Consider the following 15,213-nt stretch of genomic DNA (forward strand, 5'->3'; position numbering starts at 1 on the left):
TTACACAGCACGGAGAATAGAGTCGCTAATTTTGGAATGGATCAAGTTATGGCAGTATTGCTACAACTTAATGAAAATCTCAAACAGTCGAATGAAAAACAAGACAACAATTATAGACAACTAAATGAAAAACACGACAACTATTTCAGACAGTTGAATGAAAAACAAGACAGCAGTTACAAACAACTTAGTGAATAGATTACAGCCGTTGCCGTGCAGTATCATGATACCAAAGAACAGTTGTGTGGGGAAATTACGGCTTGTCCTAGGAATAGTAGTGAAGAAATTAGATACGTTGCACAAGAATTACGTAATACACATGCAGCCATAACAAAATTACTTAGAGATGAAATCAGTGCAGTTGCTAAACAATGTTCAGAAAACGCAACATAGTTACACGACGAGTTTAAATTAATGTCAGCAGAACTTTCACGCACTCTGGATGCGAAAGCCGACAAGAAATTTGAACAACAGAACAGCCAAATTGAAGAACGTTTTAATCACCGTCTACAAAACAGTGAAACGCGTTGTCGTAAATTCATACAGGAACAGAACAAAGTAAAGAAACAAGTCATGGATACAATTACTACACCGAGACAGGAAGACAAGCGTAAGTTGCTTACGAAAGCAAAATCATACGTAGACACCAACATTGCTACAGTATCAAACGAAATCAATACTATCAAACAGTTGAACACTGAATTGCATGATGAAATCTCCGATCTAAAAACAAAAACAGACAGTAATATTCAGACTTTGGAAAATAAATACACAGTAGACTTTGACAGTGACCAGCAGGCTTGAGCAATTGGAATTAATACAGAATCTCGATGCCATTAAAACAGACATTAAAGAAATTAAACAGAATCACACGTAAAATGCAAAAACAAATTAATACTTGTGACACTAAAAATGACGATCAGGTAAAAACACTGACTGAAAAATTTGTTGAATTGGCCAATCGTATTGACGTTATCGAAAATTACAATGACACCAAATCAGACGATACGTCACCAGTTTGGTTCAATCAAACACTAAAATTCCAAAATATACAGCAGACAATCAGTGAGATAGGTACGACCAGTAATACATTACGTAGAAAATTGTCATCTTTACAGCGAGAAGTGACAGAAATGAAAAATGTTTCAGCCTCTCCTCTAACAAGTCACAGCATACGCCACATTCTGAACATTTATCACACTCACACAGCCAGTATAACTTACGTAATTTACAGAGAGTACGTGACTTAGATTCTGAACAGACACAGAAAAACAGATTCTCATACAATCCTGAACCTGCTCAGACATTCAGGGACGATAATTTTGATTACAAGCACTTTCTATCCGTGAGAAAATTTAAGGTATTTGAAATGACAGAACACAAATACACCGTTTGGACTGGATACAACAGTTTGCTTTTGCATTCCCACCGGCTTGGCCTGTAACGCAGAAACTAAAATTTATTTGCTGCTTTTGACTTCAGGGGATTCATTACACTTCGATGAATATGTGCCGTAGCGTGCACAGGGCCCCGAACCATAGTAGTGCTATTTCCTCTTTAGTTTTCTGCACTGCTGCCTACTCTTTTACTATCCTTTATATCTATCAAAACAACTCTTCAGCTATCGATCTATCTAGGATTAGGAATGAGTAAAGAAAACCTGATATGACAAGTTTTACCTGAAAGTGACAGTTTTCATTAGACACTCCCGAAATAACAAGAACTACCAGTATAATTTTAATAACATACAAAACTTGAAACAGTGGTATCCTCATAATTATCAGAAACAGCAAACATATTTTGGCAACAATAGAGGCTTTTCCCCACAACAACAAAACCAGCCGGTTAGCATACCTAACCAACAATGTAATGTGGAAGGTCAACCAAGCTTTAATATTTCGCCGCCTATACGTATAGCGTCGGCTCCGCCAAATAGTAACGCACAGCAACAAGGAAATCGCTAGGTACCGAGGACACATCATTTCAACTCCTGTCGCAACGCGCCGTATAGTAATGACTATCATGACAGACGTAAAAATAATGAGTACAGTTTTCAGCGTACATTTAATAACAGCAAGTTTTGTCAGCAGCAGAATCATCCATAACCGCAGATTATCATGCATGAACCAGACAGTCGATATCGTCCCCAACCTAATACGTCAGGACGAAATAACAGAACAGTACAAATAGTCGAAATGATACAGCATCCTCGTGCAAATAACAGCACGTCAGAAAGAATTTGACTAGATACAGTACAGGCTGCATCTTGTTCACGAAAATGTTATTGCTTTTGACGACATCCGAGACGCACTTTTATATGAAAAACCAGTTATACAAAAAAACCATTTCCCACCCTGTTATTTGAAGTAAAGATTGGATCATCCACATTTTCAGCATTAATCAATTTTGGATCACCTATGTCAGTCATAAATGAAGAAACTTACAAAGAATGTAACAAAGAAAATACCTATCCTACGTTACCATTAGGCAAAACTAAAGTAAAAGGAGCAGTACCTGGTAAAGGAGCAGATGTAAAATTACAGACACACTTATTTTGTATTGCAGGTCATACGTTCCACACAAATTTTTGGATTGTTCCCTTATTGACAACAGGCGTTATTTTAGGTACGAATTTTTTGGTACAACATGACGCAATTATTGACTTTCAAAGTTCCTATTTGGTGCTAAAGGATGAAAAGGTACAACTGGCAGTAGAATTTCAGCACGCTTTATCAGCAGAAGAACAGGCGATTAATCGGACAGAGGTCATTTCTACATCGCGTAACATAGACTGTTATTCCACACTGTTCACAGATACGTATGTACACAATTACAATACACCAGACGAAGCCGAATATGACGTTATGCAAATGATTTCTGAGGAGGTAAAACAGAGCAGTGAAATACAGATGACGAACGTACAGAGCTACGCAAAATTCTTTTACAGCAAGCTCCAGTTTTTGACAACATTCCTGGTACTATGTCCGGTTTTATGTATAAATTTCAAGTTAAACAGCACGACACGTTTAAAGCCAAACATTACTCTATTCCATATTTCCACAGAGAACAAGTCAGGAAAGAATTGCAAGCTATGTTTGACCAAGGAATTATTGAACCGGCTGTTAGTCCGTACATAAACCCGCTCCATATTGTTAAAAAAAAAGGACGGCTCACTTCGCCTCGTACTTGATTAGCGTCATGTCAACGACATTATTATTAATGAAACAGATCGCCCACAGACACTAGAAGAACTTTTACAGAAATTTCATGGTACTGCTGTTTATTCCAAATTAGATCTAAAATCGGGATTTTGGCAAATTCGGCTTCATCCGAACTGCAGAAAGTACACAGCATTTCTCTGTTTTGGTGAATATTATCAATTTTGTAATCTACCGCTCGGTCTAACAATTTCTTCAGCAGAATTTATTCGAGGTTTGAATACTATACTTCAGACAGAACTTAAAGATAGAATCACAACGTATGTAGACATCCTTATCGCAGAAGCTAACTGGTCTGAACACAATTCGATTCTTGAACAAGTGTTGCAAACTTTTCATGCACAAGGACTCACAGTTAATCTTAGCAACTCGCACTTTGGCAAAACTTCCATAAAATTTCTTGGACATGTAATTTCAGCAGAAGGCATTGCGCCTGACCCGGAAAAACTTCAAGCCTTACGTGACATTACTGTTCCAACGACCAAGAAACAACTACGCAGCTTTCTGGGTTTAATTAACTTTTTCCGTAAATTTATTCATTACTCTGCTTTAGACAGCCCTAGATTATGCCAGTTGACGGGTAAAAACGCTATTTGGTCCTGGGATAGCCAAGTACAGTCTGAGTTTGTTAATCTGAAACATGCCTTGTTAAATGCACCACTTTTATCACACCCAGATCCTACCCAAAATTTTTCCATTGCCACCGACAGTTATAATACAGCTTTAGGCGTACACACATTTTTCAGGAAATTGAAGAAGACGGTACTACAGTAATTAAAAACATCGCCGTTGCAAGTTGAATTCTGTCACTTGCTGAACGCAATAATTCTGTTACAGAACTTGAAACATTATGTGTTGTATGGGCATTTTCCAGACTTAGGCATTTTCTTTATGGAAAACATTTACCGTTTACACAGATCATAGAGCTATACAGTTTTTACTATACAGTTTACACATGACAGGTGAAGCAGATGGAAGCTTTATTTACAGGAATTTAATTTTACAATTGTTCACATTCCAGGAGCACAAAATATTGTAGCGGACGCACTATCCCGTTCTCTCGGCAACAATCAACAAAACATTGCAACCGATTTCTGCCAAGCAAATTTTAGCCTCATGTATATTCAACAAGTTGTGAAAATTTCATTTCGTCATCATTACGAGACATAGCACAAGAGCAGAGCAAAGACAATGTATGGAAAGAAATTAAACACCTTTGGCAAGATAGGAATAACGTCACCATGAGAAAAAATTATACTGTACGCAACAACATCCTGTTTCGCTGCTCTCACCCTGACAGCAACAACTGTTTATTATCTATTCCTGACGAGCTTGTTAACAAATTAATTTGGTATACCCATTTCAGTTACGCATATTATGGAGCCATAAAATGTTTTCTTATACTGAGACAGAACCGTTATTTTGCCAACATGGAGAAACGTATTCGACTAGTTTTAGTGCCATGTAAAATCTGCCAGAAAGCTAAATCAGACACAACTTCACATATTCCTCCGTTACATCCCATTCTACCCATTGAATTGGGACATATGGCCGCTGTAGACATTTTTGGAACGATTCCCAGATGTAATAGAGGTTTTTGTTACATCTTTGTCATTGTTGAACTCACTTCGAAATTTGTTACCTTCACTCCGTTACGCAAAGCTGCTGCTAAATCTATTTCGAATGCATTTGTAAAACATTTTCTATTTCATGTAGGGCGTGTATTGAAATCAATTTCCGACAATGGACCACAATTTCGATCTGCGATATGGACACGTATGTTACGAGCTAGAAACATTTCTCCGATCTATATATCCAGGTATCACGCTTCTTCGAACCCTTCTGAAGGATTGATGAAAGAAATTGGTTAACTATGTAGAATATACTGCCACAGAAGACATATTGATTGGGACACACGCATACTCTCATTCCAGGACTTAATTAACTCCATACTAAATGAATCTACAAAGCTATCTCCGACTGTTATTTTGATAAATGTTGAACCACCCAACAAAATTAAAGAATTAGTATCTTTTCCTACATCTCGTCGACTACGTCACCATGAAATAATTGACATTGCGCTCAAGAACATCAAACGTGCCGCACAACGCCGCAGAATACAGCAAAAACAGGTTTGTACACGCCGTGAATTTCACATAGGACAGAAGATATTCGTACACACACACTATTTATCCAACAGAGGAAAGAGCAGATGCAGTAAATTTGAGCTTTTATACGCTGGTCCATATAGAATTCGCAGCATTCCCCACCCCAATGTAGTACTTGCCAAAACTTTGAGAAAAACCAAGGGCAATCACCATATTTCCAATATTAAACCCTTTATTGGATAAACATATTTTATGACTTATCACACTGTAATGCAATTTACATATATTTATGTGACCACTTATTAATGATGATTATATTTTTTCTTGGCAAGTGCCTGGCAAGGTAAGGTTAGCAGGTCGATTGTTCCCAAATATCTGAAGTATTATTATTTCTTGATTTTGCAGAGTTAATTATTGAAATGGCAACTCCCTCATACCAGTAGACTGTACAGTGTGTGGAATGATTGACGGAGACCAAATCTAACACCAGCTCCAGCAGAACTTTCGGAAATGGTACAGAAGCACACCACCATAACGCCCGACCATCAGACAGTGGTATACGAGGTTCAAGGAATCATGAAGAGCCATAAGGAGGATGAGTTCCGGGTGGCTGAGCACGACTGATGCAGATGTGGAACAGGTGAAACGGACATTATCAGGGGTCCATCCAAATCAGTCCATCAAGAGTTGCAGCAGTTCCAGCTACCACCAAGCGTGGTAAGCAGGGTGCTACGAAAGAGAAGCTTTGCTCCTGCAACATACAACTGCTACATTTTCTGACAGGCCAAAGCGCAAAACATCTACGATTGAAACACTGAGTCGCACCTATAAAAGGTCACAGACGAAGTTCGCTTTCATGCGTCCAACAAGGTAAACCGACAGAATGAGCGGTTGTGAGGCTCTGAGAAATCCGGCTTTAGCATCGAAATTGTGCTTGACGGTCTAGTGGTAAACGTGCGGTGTTGCCCGCTTCACCATTGTGTGATGGGATCATTTTTCTTTGCCAACGCGTCGATAACCTCGACTGTTCATCTCGACATCGTGCTGCACCTTGATGGAGCCTTTCTTCACTGGGCATCAATGTCTGGGAGTCCACCCTCGGTAGCTGAGAGGTCAGCGCGACGGACTGTCAATACTAAGGGCCCGGGTTCGATTCCCGGCTGGGTCGGAGATTTTCTCCGCTCAGGGACTGGGTGTTGTGTTGTCCTAATCATCACCATTTCATCCACATCGACACGCAAGTCGCCGAAGTGGCGTGAAATCGAAAGACTTGCACCAGGAGAGCGGTCTACCCAACGGGAGGCCCTCGTCACACGCCATTATTATATAATGTCTGGGAAGAATAAGGACGACACATTTCCAGGTCACTGGACTGCCAGAGGAGGACCCATTCCCTGGGCCACAAGGTCTCGAGATATAACCGCACCTGATTTACTTTTCTTTGTTACAGATACTGTGTACCAGGCCACGGTGCGGGACCTGTAAGAACTGGGAGCCCGCATGAGATCAGCAATCGTACACGTTAATGAGGACATGCAGGGCAAAACTGGAACATCGCTTAGGTATTCTTCATACTACAGAGCGCACACACAGCCTGTTAAACGTCTACTAAAACTTTGGATGTGTGTGAGCGTTACGCCGCAAGCCGGAACTTTTTACCTGTCTCGACTTCTGAGCTATACATCATCAAAGTCGTGACGATCATTTTGGAACCGTCTTTATCGTTAACGGCTGTATTGGTGCACTGCCCATACTAATTGCCGCGGATATTGTAGATGCCGGCCGCGGTGGCCGAGCGGTTCTAGGCGCTTCAGTCTGGAACCGCGCAGCTGCTACGGTCACAGGTTCGAATCCTGCCTCGGGCATGGATGTGTGTGATGTCCTTAGGTTAGTTCTAGGGGACTGATGACCTCAGATGTTAAGTCCCATAGTGCTCAGAGCCATTTGAACCATTTTTTTATTGTAGATGTGGCAGATGTTTGTGATATTATGGGGTTTGTAGAAGTGGTTGGTTACTCGTGAAATCTCCATAGAAAAGAATATTGCGAGCAGTAAAGTAATCCTAGTAACTGATGTGTTGGATATCAGAATATGGGGCGTACAACCAATACAGACCGCAGGAGAAAATACGAATAGTAATATCGTAATAGAAATAAAAAAGCACTTACTAACAACTGATGGAAAATCCAGGATGGAATAATGTCAATATTAGGAATAGGATAGATTGCTATTCACGATATAGCAGAGATGTTAGGTCGCAGAGTATTAACAACTAAGTTATCGACTAAAAGGCCTGCTTCAAAATTAGACAGCATTCACAGACACACGCAAATGCAACTCACACACACACATGACTACTATCTCTGGCTACTGGGGCCAGTTCTAGCCTCAACATGGTTTGGAGGATGTACATGGCACTGACGATGGTCGCAAGCTTAGCGTCTGCGCGGGATTACTGGATGACTTGCAAGGGCAGGACAGAGTCGTTACTTAGATCTTTGTAGGATGAAGAATTGGTACCTTTGGTAGAGTCAGCATGGTGACTTGCAGGATGTAGACGGCGATGACGACAGCCACTGGCTTAGTTTCCTCGCATGACTGCAGGAAGACTTGCAGCGGAAGAATGGAGTCAATGTTGAGGTCGTGCTGGCACAGCACATCAGCCAGTGCCTGGTGGTATAACTCCAGCAGCTGCTGGCCGTGGGCTCGCCGCATGTCGCGCATTGTGGCCAAGTGCAGGAACGTCACCACGTCATGTGCTGGAGGTTCCAGGTGAAGTGTCTGGAAGTCCAGCAGCCGCACCGACAGCTCCCCCTTGGCGTCCTCCGCAAACAGCATGTTGTTTAGCCACAGATCTCTGTGGCACAGCACATTACGATACCTGCACAAGAAAACATAAACACTGCGGCAAAGAGCATCAAATAATGTTTAACAGCAGCAGTGGCTATAGTAAGCGCTACAGCCAATGCTGCAGCAAACCGATAGGTACTTCCTATTCCACGTTAAGAACCACAATATGTAGGTGTCAAGGATGTTAAGTATGAGTAATGTCTGCCAAAAAAAAATGTACAGGTTTTTGTGAACTGGGACAGGGTAGAGTTTTGGGATAGGCGTCAAATCGGAGGAGAACAAATAAATAGAAACCAGAGTTTAAAAAGTATTATCGAGAACGAGGAACTAATTATTGTCTGACAGCTATACATGGAGAATTGCATCGGGAGAATGGAGCGGAAGATAGATCTGTGGATGGAGACAAAGAAATGAACTTTTAAGTTGCTAATTTCTCTTAGTACAAGGATTGGACCTAAATTATCCTTACAGGAAACACAGAGAGCAGTTCGAGCTCAGGAACGGAGATTGACTAGCAGCTGCTCTCTACCACATTACCCGCTGAAATGTCAGTTACTAACATTAAATGAAGCCTCTGGACGATATAACATACGAGGCCAAGAAAATTTTCTCAACATTTGGGTGAAATTTTTTTGTGAGAAACATTGATTTTTCTATTTAGTCTCCATTTAGGTCAGCTTAGGATACTTTGTTCAGCTTCTCTCCAGTGACTAGAAAGATATAGCTTCTGGTCCAATGTATGAAACTTTGTGTGCTGCCTTACGGCAGATCTTGTCATGGGGGAAACTTCATCAGAGAGGTCCACTACATGAGCGTCTAGGGAAATGATTCCAGTGGTGGTTTCCTGTTGCCTTTCTCTGATGATGAAATGATAATGAGGACAACACAACACCCAGTCCTTGAGTGGAGAAAATTTCTGACCCAGCCAGGAATCGAACCCGGGCCCCTTGGTGTGACAGACTGCCAAGCTGACCACTCAGCTATCAGGGTGGACTCCAATGTATGAGGGTGACCCAAAATCGTTATCTGATCAGGCCCAACAAAAAATTAAATCAATAAATACACAACAAATAGACTCCACTCCTGAAGTGAAATTCTTGGCAGTCTACAACACATATATCTGTCTTCACTGGCCATAACCTCTACATCGCAGATTCCCTTCTATATGGGACATCCAGAAGTATGATGTTCAGACATGTCATACTTCCAGTTTTCTGATCGTTCCTGATACAAACGCAAGATCGGTAAACAAAGTTTATTTCGTTGAATGAAAGCCAATAACAAGTAAAAGAACGTCCAGGCACAATTCAGGGCCGAAATCCAATAACCAGAATGGTGTGATTGATTGTAGTTCATGCAACAAAACTGTGCTGGATTGAAATGTGACTGTCTGCCTGGCTCCATCATTGCTGCGAGCGGTTTAACCCATGTGACTTGCCGGACATGTCCGCAGCGATGATGTCTGAATCACCAAGGACTTTCTGCACAGCGATCGTTGTTGTGGTATCACTTGATTTGCCAGCAGAGTTTGGCAGACCGGCAATGATGCACCCAACACAGCGTTGACACCATATCGCCCTTCCAGACCAATACTGGTTCTGCACACAGTATCACAATGGACTTATTTGTTTGTGGAGATGTAAAGGAGAATGAATGTTACCAGATTGCATTCACCGCGATCTTGTGGTCCCAGCACCTGGCCTAATGGTTTGAGGCGCGATTAGATACACAATAGGATAACCTCTGGTTCACATTACAGCTAATTGGTGCAGCTGTTACATTTCTGTCATGTTAGGACCTGTGACTGTGCCATATCTTCGAGGTCATCATGAAATTATCGTTCAGGAAGATGATGCAGTAGTGTTGTTACTTGTCCTGTCCTACCATACCTTAATACAATCTGTGTTCGACTGTTCGTGTGGCCAGCTCATTCTCTGGATCTCACCCTCTATGAAAGCATCGGATAATGGTTGGTGAGAGACTGGCAATCCACTACTTTCCATCCACTATAGTTAAGGCATAGAGCTCAAGGAGCATGGAATCTAAGCTCAGTTCAATGTGCTGTCCTGTTGTGTTGGAGCCATTATTGCAAATTTAGCCATGCATTCTTCCTACAATTCTCCACAGTGATAAACCAAAACAACAGCTTAACAAGGCCAGAAAATTGACACAGTGATTTGAGGGCTTGAAAGGCAATTTACTGCATGTCTTTCCCGCTGTACGACTGAATGCCACGTAGTGGAATTGCATGCACATGATGTGCGAAAAAAAAGTGCAGCAGAAATGAATGGAGGATCATTCTAGCATTATAGAGACGACACGAGATCCAAATGCGACAATCCACTGACATGAGCGACTTTGACAATGGGCAAACTACTATGGTCCTCTGGATCAGAACGAACATCTCGCAAGTGGTATAGCCTATTGGCCATTCAAACACTGCTGTGGTGAACATTTGTGGAACGTCGTATAAGCAGTGTGACACCATGAGCAGGCGAAAAGGTGTTGGACTTACACGCCTCACCATAGAATGTGGAGGTCATAGGGCTGCTGGCTCTATAGTAGTCACTAGTTTTTTGGAGAAAAATGTTCAGTACAGGTTTGCAGACATGTGGACATCATCCAGCTGAATGGCTGCTTTGAAACATGCAATACACCAGTAATCATGTCATATTAGCATCAGCAGTTGCCTAACTCTAAGCTCATACCAAGAATAATGATATCCGCAGAAACACATGGAGTCATATGCCAATGGCACAGAGGGTGATGCGAGGAGGCTACTATGTCCCATGTCCCAAAAGTATGATAAAATATCTGAATTGCCTAAAAATACCGAAAATTTGTAGATTATGTTTGCATCACCGACTTTTCAATATTCGTTTGAGGACTGGCTTGCAAACACTTTCGTATGTTTCTGTTTTCTTTAATTGTTTTTTCAATTCCTCATCCAGGGCAGGTTGGCAGCAGCATAGGCGCTGCTCCTCAGCCGAGAGACATTACAAGTATACAGGAGGACATTTAAAACAATATAAAGAGAAAAACAAGGTGGAACATAGATATAAAAGGGGAAACAGAATGGAAGAAAGCAAACAAAACGGGGTGGCTGTAAAATGGAGATAAAAATCTAAAAGAGTATTGTGTGCAAAAAACCACACACTGTAAGAATTAAAAGACACAAGGAGAAGTATAGCCAGAGCATAAAAAGTCGCAGAACGACTAAAACAACCACACAATGGGTGGTGTAGCATGGAACAGTCATGAACAGCAGACTATATACAAGTTGAGCACATGAAGAAAACCACATTGCTTGACAACAATGGAGAAAGGCCCTAAGACAACACTGATGCTGCACTCTAGGTGATGAATAAGAAATTGGAAGGATCCACCAGGGTTGGGGATATGAGGAAGAAGGGAAAGGGGGGAAGGGGCTGTGGTAGAACGGGGGAGAGAAGGGGGATAGGGTGGGAGGAGCACCAAAGGGGGCTGGGGAGGAAAGGATGGGAGAGGAAACCAGCCGAGGAGGGAGTGCAGAGACTAAGGGGGGGAAGGAGGAGAAAGTGCTCTGGGGGAGGAGGGATGGGGAAGGGGGCCCTGGGGAGGGGAGTGGGACAAAGCCAGGCTACAGCTGGTAGGAAGGGTAGATGTCATGGCGAAGTTCATCATCTGGGAGGGGGAGGTGCCCGATGAAGGATATGAAGGATGTGGAGGTTGAGAGAGGGGGGAGGGGAACAGCGATAGAGGGGCAGCAATGGACAGGAGATGGAGAGGAAGGAGGACACCAAGGGGTGGAGGATCAAGCCTGCAGACAGTGTAAAGGATGCAGATTTGTTAGAGGAAAAGGAGGAGATGGGGGAAGAGGATGATGTCGTACAGGAGCCATGTGGAGGACGGAAGGAAGATAGGAGAGGCAAGGCAGAGGGTGTGACGTTCAGGGATTTGAATGGCCTTATAAAAGCGGGGGGGAGGGGGGGAGGAGATCCAGGCAGTGCAGGCATAACAGACGATAGGATGGACGAGGGATTTGTAGATGTGGAGGATGGTGGAAGGATGCAGCCCCCATGTCTGGTCAGACAGGAGTTTCAGGAGGCGGAGATGGGTATGAGCTTTCTGCTGGATGGTCAGGAGATGAGGGGTCCAGGTGAGATGACAGTTGAAGCTGAGGTCAAGATATCTCAGTGTAGGGGTGAGGTGGATGGGACGACCATAAATGGTTAGGTAGAAATCATGGAGATGGAAGGAGTGGGTGGTAGAGCCGATGATGATTGCCTGGATCTTGGAGGGGTTGATATGGAGGAACCACTGGTTGCACCAAGTGGTGAACTGGTCAAGGTGGGTTTTGGAGGGTGCGTTGGGACCACTGAAGAGTAGGTTTGAGAACCAGGAAGGCGGTGTAATCAGTATATTTGAGGAACTGTACAGGTGGGGGGAAACCTTCATAAATTTCATTTGAAGCTGTATCTCATTCGCATTGGTGTATTGGGACGAATAGATGGCGTATTTCTCCAGAAATGATAAAAAAACATTTTCTCATAAAATCTAAATAACGAATTAGGAATTCGTATTTATTGAAAATGAGTTTTACCTTAATACTTTATCACCAACTCTGAGAGCACAAAAATAAAATCAGGTCCTCTTTCACATCCCAGTTGTTCCTGTCAACAACAGATGGCTACACTGTAGAAAAAATTACTGCCACCAGTGGATGGCTGTACTGTAGAAATGTGGACAGTTCATTCTCTGTACCATGAGAATTCTCAGTGTCACCAGCATATGGTTCCACTGTTAAAAAAATTCAACACATTCTTAAATTAATTATTTTTAACATTTAAGTAGTTGCAATAGTCTAAAATGTCTGCAAGATACATAGACAGCGCGAAAAGTGCAATGTTTACACGGATTACCTAGGACCTAGTTGAGGTTAAAATGCCGTAAGATTCAAATCAGTTAATGTGATGCCACAATATTCAAAACTGTCTGCAAAAATACATTTGCAGTAGAAAAGGAAGTGGAAGTTAATTTCAACAGATAAACATATTCGACAAAAAAGTTACCAAAATTCTAAAGTTGCCCAGTGCTAGGTTTCAGTGTCTAATAATTGACATTGTAGAACGTAGGTCTAAGGATTCGTTGTCGTAAAACGAACTGGACCAGGCTTATAACTGCAGAAAAATACGTGTTAGTTAAAATATTACGCTTAGCAGGCAAACACAGAAGCCAGTTGACAGCCTGAATGTAACTAATTAGGCCTGCAATTGATGTAATTCACAATATACCCTCAAGTTAAGTATTTCCACATTTAAATTCTTCTCAAGGACCATTTTAGGCTCTTGTGCGACCTCATCCCCTTCCACCACCTCCTCCTTTTCCTCCAACATATCTGCATCCTTTACACTGTCCTTGATACCCCTATGTCTCTGTTTCTCCCCCTCTATCGCTGTCCCCCCATCACTCAACCTCCACACCCTTCATATCCTTCATAAGGGCAATTTCCAGCATCTCCCCCTCCCAGTCGATGAACTTTGCCATGACATCTACCCTTCCAACCATCTGTAGCCTGGCCTTGTCCCACTCCCCTCCCCAGGGCCCCCTTCCCCACCCCTCCTCCCCCAGAGCACTTTCTCCTCCTTCCCCTCCCTTAGTCTCTGCACTCCCTCCTCGGCTGATTTCCTCTCCCATCCTTCCCTCCCCAGCCCCCTTTGGTGCTCCTCCCACCCTATCCCCCTTCTTTCCCCCGTTCTAGCACAGCCCCTTCCCCCCTTTCCCTTCTTCCTCATATCCCCAACCCTGGTGGATCCTTCCAGTTTTTAATTCATCACTGAGAGTGCTGTATCAGTGTTGTCTTAGGGCCTTTCTCCATTGTTGTCAAGTGATGTGGTTTTAATAATGTGCTCAACTTGTATATAGTCTGCTGTTCATGATTGTTCCATGCTACGCCACCCATCACATGGTTATTTTAATCGTTCTGTGACTTTTTGTGCTCTGGCTATACTTCTCCTTGTGTCTTTTAATTTTTACAGTGTGTTGTTCACTGTGTTGTACATGGTGCTTTTGATTGTCAGTTTTACTATTATTACAAGAGACACGGCCCAACTGGGTGCTAAGTATGTTAACAACTTTCAACGAAGTTTGCAATCAGAACTATGGCGCCAAGGCTCTCAAAAAGCTTTATACAATATATTTCCTGCAATTATCTAGTAAATAACACTATCATGTAAAAAGTACTCGATACACAGAACAGAGTAAAAAAACAAACACTATATTAAAGTACCATCGACACACATTGTCAACACAGTTGTCTTATTATGGAAAGAAGGAATAAGGTGTTCGATTTATGGAGTGAATAAGGTGCTTCATTATGATTTATCATTAAAAAGTCAGACTAAAATGGAAAGTTTATGAACACATGAGAAATGATCAAAGATAGTAACAGTGAGAGATGTAGCACCTCCAAAGAGAATGTAAGAGTAATAAATGAAATTACTTACCATTTATTGTGTGACATCTTCCACATTGCAAGTACAGTGAACCTTCAAAAACTAAATATTGCCGCGTCGAAATTGTCTTTATAACTTTTTAAAATGTATGCTTACCGTAATATGCAAAAGCTGCACGAAAATTCGATTTCGCACACCTCATAAGCACCATGAGGCATCAAACACACGGAATGCAAAACACCTATGATGTAACACAAGGCATTCTCTGTAAGCACACCACTGTATGATAAACCACGATTTCTATAAATACGTAACACATATTAAAGTGATGTTATTCTCCATAACATATAGAAATATAGATGAAGATGCGGAAGTAGTCGTTTTCTAAAATTTAGGGGTCACAACCGGGAAAGACGTCAGAAATTCTATCAACCTTGATGCTGCTACACCTGAAATATAAACTTAATATCAAGTCCTCAACCATGCCGTTCATGCTCGGATCTCCAATAAGCAAAGCTTAAAGAGTATGCCTATAAATATTACGAGATATGCTACTTAAACTTTCTAGTCTGATGGAATGACATTGTTGATTTGTAAGAGATG

General features: G+C 41.9%; 1 protein-coding gene across 1 annotated transcript in view; it reads right to left on the bottom strand.

Moving 5' to 3' along the window:
- Nucleotides 1–15,213, bottom strand: part of LOC126236256 (uncharacterized) — a 44,368-nt gene that overhangs the window by 11,920 nt on the left and 17,235 nt on the right. The window contains exon 2 of the mRNA XM_049945410.1: nt 7,847–8,207. Within this exon, the coding sequence (XP_049801367.1) occupies nt 7,847–8,207 (361 nt within the window). The remainder of the gene's footprint in view (nt 1–7,846; nt 8,208–15,213) is intronic.

The sequence above is a fragment of the Schistocerca nitens genome, chromosome 2 (genome assembly GCF_023898315.1).
Source record: "Schistocerca nitens isolate TAMUIC-IGC-003100 chromosome 2, iqSchNite1.1, whole genome shotgun sequence".
NCBI lineage: Eukaryota > Metazoa > Arthropoda > Insecta > Orthoptera > Acrididae > Schistocerca > Schistocerca nitens.